Here is a 6,208-nt window from a genome sequence, read left to right as displayed (position 1 = left end):
AAAGTATGTCGAATGAAAGAAGTATATATAAAGTATTTATCATTAAAGAATAAAGTTGATTCATGCATTTTTTAAAAAGTTATAGCAACATAATGTTAAAAAATGTAAAATATAATATCAAGAACTTTTTCAAAAAAATAGCATATTTTTGGATTCGGAAGTCATTTTCACCATTAAGACAAGTCCAGAGGTCAAATTTTTTTTTTTCAATTTAAAGTATATTAAATTAGCTTTAATTTATGATATATATAAAAGAACCCTCCGAAAGCCTTTCTGTGGGCTGTTAAATGGTCAAATGTTTACAAAATTATATAAAATGACAGGTAAAAATCTAAGGTGTCTATAAAAAAAAAAATTATATTGATTTTTGGAAATATATTAACTCTTTAAAAATGAATAAAAATTCAAATATTCCTGATTTTGTATCTTATAATCAAATTCTATCCTCAAACAATGAAGAAAAAGTTCAGTTTTTTGCCAATCATTTTTCTAGTGTATATGTTGAACCTGTTTATTCATCAAATGTTACAATTTACCCTCGTTCTCTGTAAATAATGGAAATATTCCGAAAATTTACAATTCTTAAAATCGGTAAATTTCAACATTTTTTAAAAAATTTTTTCTAAAAATTGTCGTAACATATTGAAAAACATTTTTTTAGCTTCAATGCGAAGCTGAGAAGGTATTGGTTTTACTATGATGTGTTTTTTTTTTGGTATGTCTGTTACCACTTTTTCTCAGCTCTCACCGAACCGATTTCTTTCAACGATACGTCAATAGATCACAAATCGTATCTAGTCGAAGACATTACCCTTAAAAATTGAAAAAATTTCCCTCATTCCCCGTAAATGGGGGAAACCTCCAAAAAAATGACAAATTTAAAAATCGCTAATTTTCGAATTTTTTTCAATTTTATTTACTAAAAAATGCCGTAATTTTTTCAAAAACGAACATATCAATATAATATTTTTTATATAGATGCTTTATGTCTTTACTTATCATTTAGTATATGTTTTTTGTAAATCTGACCCTTTATCTGTCCACAGGGAGGGATTTAAAATGACAACATTTTCACAAAAAATTAACTTTTTCAACTTAACTTTTGAAAATATTCCGGAAGGTCTGACACTTTTATATATATCTTAAATTAATGCTAATGTAATATACTTTAATTTAAAAAAAAAATTTTGACCTCTGGACATGTCTTCGTGGTGAAAACGTCTACCAAATGCTATTTTTGTGGGAAATTTCTCGATTTTATTTTTTATATTTTTAACTTTATAAAGTATTGTATTTAAATACGGAACAATCTTTTTGTTCTAACTTATAGTTTTAGTAGTTCAATAATAACGCAAAATGTAGTTAATAAAGATATAATCAATCAAAATAAAACATATAAAATATTGATACACTTAAAACCGGATAAATAAATAATACACAAAATAAAAACTTAATGTCACAAACGAACCACACGGAAAGAGATTACCTTCGGTACTCTCGAGGTCTTCTCTTTCTTTCCTTTCAATTCATTCCATCTTATATACTAAAATATTTTATTTGTCTTTTTATAAAATTCATATCGTAATCATTTTCAAAAATGTTTATAAATATTTACTTCTTGGTCTAGTAACAATAATTTGGGGAATTACAATTAATCTAAACATTACATAAGTGTTATACTTCTAAGTTTACAAATGTTAGACTATATTATATTTTTGTAATAATAGATCAAGAAATTCATAGCTAAACCAAACATTACAAAAATGCTTTGTTTTCAGTTTTACAAAATAATGACCTATATTACAAAAGCTATAACATATTGAAAAGTGTATGGATCCACACAATTTTTTTTATGAGAAATAATATTTTATAATAAACCCTTTTTCATTCGACATACTTTATCTTAATCAAGATATTAATAAGAGCTAGCAGATCATGTAGCTTTTAGAATAAAACACCAATTTTTTTAAAATTAATCACTATCTATGATTTGTATCGAAGCGTTTATTTTTGATAGTGATTTTAATCACTGTCACATATCATTATACTTGATCCAACTATACCACGGCACCACTGTGCCGCGACCCCCCTGTGCTGGGTTTTTTTTATATTAAAGCCTTAGGTATTTTCCTTTTATTTGATATAATTTTTTAAACGCTTTATCTATTTACAGGGGGGATTCAAAATGACAACTTTTTCACAAAAAATTAACTTTTAAAACTTAACTTTTGACAGTGTTCCGTAAATACTGCGTTCTTTAAATATATGTTAAATTAAAAATAATTTTACTTACTATAAATTTAAAAAAAAAAATTTGTCCTATCTCGTCTTTTGCGTGAAAATGGATGTCGTATTTAAAAACATGCTATTATTATGTTCAAATTTTATTTTTATTTTGTTTATTTTAAAATACAATTTTTTATGATTTCTACATAAAAATTACAACACTAAATTATTAAATATTTATTCATATCTGATACTTATAAATTGTTTTTATAAATTATTTTTAATAATGTTATGGCAATTTTAAATAAAAATTTTTTTAAAAATTAGCGTATTTTAAATTAGTATTTTCTTGTGGGATTCCCATGCTTGGCGAATGAGGTGAGTTTTCTAATTTTTATGGGTAATCCCTTTAACTAGATACAATTTGTGATCTTTTGAAGTAACGTAAAAAAGACTTGGCTCAGTGAGAGATGAGAAAAATTAATGGCAGACACAAAAAAACAAATAATTGTAAATTTAATATATTCTCAGATTTGATTTGAGGCGAAAGTATATTTAACTAATTAATTGAATGTAGTTTTTAAGTATATCTATAGTGTATAGCATGTAATAAGTACTAACATGTGTGAATGTTATAAATTTGGAATAATTTATTTATGTTTTAATGCGCAAAACAACAAATATGACGTTTTCGAAAGTTTAAAAATAAAGTCATTATGATTTAAATATATATATCAAAATGATCATCATTATTGTTAACACAAATAATATTTGTACAAAAATTATAATTGAACACTTTTGACGTAAAAATATTAATATTTCCAAGAAAACTTGAAAAAAATGATTCCATTTCAAAACTAATTGTATATTTTAATTTTTTCTTCGATAAAACTACTAACCTTCTTTTATCAATAGATTTTTCATAGTAACCAAATTGTTAACAAATGAAAGAATAACTTGACTATTACAGCAACAGGTAAAAATGAATTTTTTTAGCAAAATGCACATTGTTTTACTTAGAATAATAATTTCAAATGTTATTATTGTTTATACTAATGATGAATTGAGTCAGAATACTGAAAATCAACAATATATCACTATTAATGATTTGAATAAACTCATCAGGGAGTATCCTGCATTTCTGCAGTTGACATTACAAAAACAAGATTATTACACAGGAAAAGATGTACTTCGTTGTCCTATGCCTTACAACGAAAATACTATAATAGATGATAATGATGTTGTGCATTCTAAGTATTTCAACCCTAGAGAATGTAAAAAACCTTGGACTTGGACACAAAAAAATGAAATAGATGTTCCTGTGTCCATTGATGATACCATTGGTAAAAAATTAGGAAATATTATTAAACCGTGTATTAAAAACAATACCAATATTATCCAATGTTATACACACTATCTGAATGTTATGGAAAGCGTTGGTTTAACATTAGTAGACAGATATTGTTTGTTTGAACTTGAAGTTTGGGCAATGCTTGAAAAATTGGAGGTGAATGTAGATTTTAAACAATATTATAGTTTATTCAAAATTACAATTAATTATGAAATAGTAAAATTGATTGTAGATGAATTTAAAAAACTTTTAAATAATATTTCTTTTGCATTTAAAAAATATTATATTTCTACTCTACCACTGGATTGTGTTGAAAATGTTTTAGAAAAAATGTTTACATATTCTGGCGAACTGTGTGAAGATGTAATATTTAAAAAACATTTTAAAAAATGTCGGAAATTAATGAAAACAAAAAAAAATTATGCTGTTTTAGACAATGATCAATATTGGAACTGGGATATTACTTCTGATTGCAAACCTGACGACACTTTAATAATGAACACGCAATACATAAATACTGTACTAGGATTAAATCTATTTCCGAACAAGGAACAAAAATAATTTACCAAAAAAAAATTTGATGACCATTCAATACTATTTACACAATATGGAAACAATTATTTGACATTATATCTTTTTGCTTTTAACAAAAATAAATAAATTAAAACAAATTGTTCTTTAATTTGGTTTACGAATCGATTGATCTATTTCTTGATGTCTGTTCGCTCCACACGCGAACTCGTATATAGCACGCGCTCACTCGGTTGTCCTTCCACTCACCTTTCTTAAAACACCCAGACGTTGGGAGTCATCGGCCAGTGATCATTGCCGGTCGATACGTGTATAAATATATTAGAGTACGTATTATTAAGTTAAATTTTTGTCTACCGTACGAATTAGTAAAAATTATGTGTCACGTTGTGCTAAAGTAAAATTTGTTAAAAGTTTTGTTTTTGTAATTAGCCATACTTTAGCATAAGTAATATTATATTATATTAGTAGTATATTTTGGTGATTAGTTTTGGTTGAAATTATTTAAGTCACATGGATGAGTTTTGTAACTTTGGCATTTTATTCTGTGTAATTATTGTAAATTGTTGAAGATTCTATTCATTGTTTTGTTTGTTGTGGGATCATCTAAGGCAGGGGTGGGCAACTGGCGTCCCGCGCTACATCTTCAAATTGCAACATACAATTTTAAAGTTTATCTACAAAAGGGATTGACATAAGCTTTGGAAAAAATTACCTATTCTAAAATATCCACTTTTACGAGAGTTCGCTTTAAAAATGTTATCCATGTTTGGGACTACTTACATTTGTGAATGTACATTTTCAAACATTAAACATATTAAATCAAATCATAGAAATCGACTTACAGATGAAACTTTAAGTCACCTAATTTGTGTTTCTTCTTCCGAAATAGAAGTCGATTTTGCCGCATTGTCATTAGAAGTCACCCATGCTCAAAACTCACACTAAACAAATATCTATTTATATTTAATTAAATTATTTTAATAACCCTTTTTGTATTATTACATTATAAACAGAAAATGCTAATTAAAATGTACATTTTTTTTTTTGTTTTCTATGCTCTGGCCCGCTAGATTTTAATTTTTTAAAAGTTGGCCCTCTAGTAACTTTGAGTTGCCCATCCCTGATCTAAGGTAATAAAAATATTTTAGTTTGAGTATATAAACTACGCATGGTTGAATTAATGAAATTATTTAAGTCACACAGATGACAACTATAGTCAATTTTTAACTCGGAAATCTCACTAATATTTTAAGTGTGTATTAATTATAGATTTACTACTAATTATTTATATTGAACATTCTTTGTATTTGTATTTATGCGTATTTACTAAAAATCACATTTATTGATATTGAAATATATTTATTAGCATTTTTATCAACTGTTGTTATTATATCACACAAAGTGTCATTCTAAATTTTCGACATGTTATTTTATTGTTAATTGTATAAAAATATAAATAATTTTATGTGAACCAATGACCGTAGCCTTATTTCGAAATAAATTTTAATGTACTAAAATCATTTCCTATTAATCACCGGTTAAGCGCGATATCATTTCTGGCCCGTGATAATAACAATGTCTAAATCTACACGACACATAAAATCACTTTCAGGTTTTTATTCATGTTATTTATCATGCGCTCTGATGAGGTTTATCTATGATTATGATCTTAACTCTCAATTTTGTTGAAATGATGTTTTTGTTGACACCGGGTCAATCCATGCCAAATCATCCACAAGTGATTGCACGACGACCTCATTTTTTAAGGGTTAGTAAAATTTTTTGTTAAACTATTTGATTATGATCGGATTTTAACTGATTTTTTAATGTTAAATTTTACATGTTACACTTTTTTCTCAAATTTCAAATTTCTATGGTGTATTAAGTAGATGTTTTGTACGAGGCAGTTAGTCCGTTGGACGGCTAATTGTGCACCGCACTAGAATGCCGTTTTACATTAAGCCTGTTTAAATCTCTAATTATTGAAGCGGGAATGGTGACCCATTGGGGATGAGGACTAACGGTACATCCAATAAGTAACGAGAATAGACAATAATTAAATAACAAGTAATTACATATATTAGAAATTCTTCCGAG

At 26.4% G+C, this 6,208-nt stretch overlaps 1 protein-coding gene across 1 annotated transcript; it reads left to right on the top strand.

The window, feature by feature from the left end:
* The first annotated feature begins 3,076 nt into the window (after positions 1-3,076).
* On the top strand, positions 3,077-5,465 carry LOC126898846 (uncharacterized). Its single transcript, XM_050673252.1, has 2 exons — positions 3,077-3,733; positions 4,011-5,465. Exons 1-2 carry the CDS (start codon positions 3,209-3,211, stop codon positions 4,068-4,070), a joined length of 585 nt encoding a protein of 194 aa, XP_050529209.1. The 5' UTR covers positions 3,077-3,208; the 3' UTR covers positions 4,071-5,465.
* The last annotated feature ends 743 nt before the right edge of the window (positions 5,466-6,208 follow it).

This window comes from Daktulosphaira vitifoliae, unplaced genomic scaffold, assembly GCF_025091365.1.
Source record: "Daktulosphaira vitifoliae isolate Bord-2020 unplaced genomic scaffold, ASM2509136v1 Scaffold_2, whole genome shotgun sequence".
Classification (NCBI taxonomy): Eukaryota; Metazoa; Arthropoda; class Insecta; order Hemiptera; family Phylloxeridae; genus Daktulosphaira; species Daktulosphaira vitifoliae.
Note: the sequence above shows the minus strand (reverse complement) of the source record. Positions and strands in the feature narration are given on the sequence as shown.

What these genes read in the sequence shown, in the direction of transcription:
- LOC126898846 (XM_050673252.1), top strand. Translation starts at nt 3,209, where the DNA reads ATGAATTTTTTTAGCAAAATGCACATTGTTTTACTTAGAATAATAATT. An exon ending in CAATGCTTGAAAAATTGGAG is followed by an intron (nt 3,734 to 4,010) that starts GTGAATGTAGAT and finishes ATGCTGTTTTAG; the next exon opens with ACAATGATCAATATTGGAAC.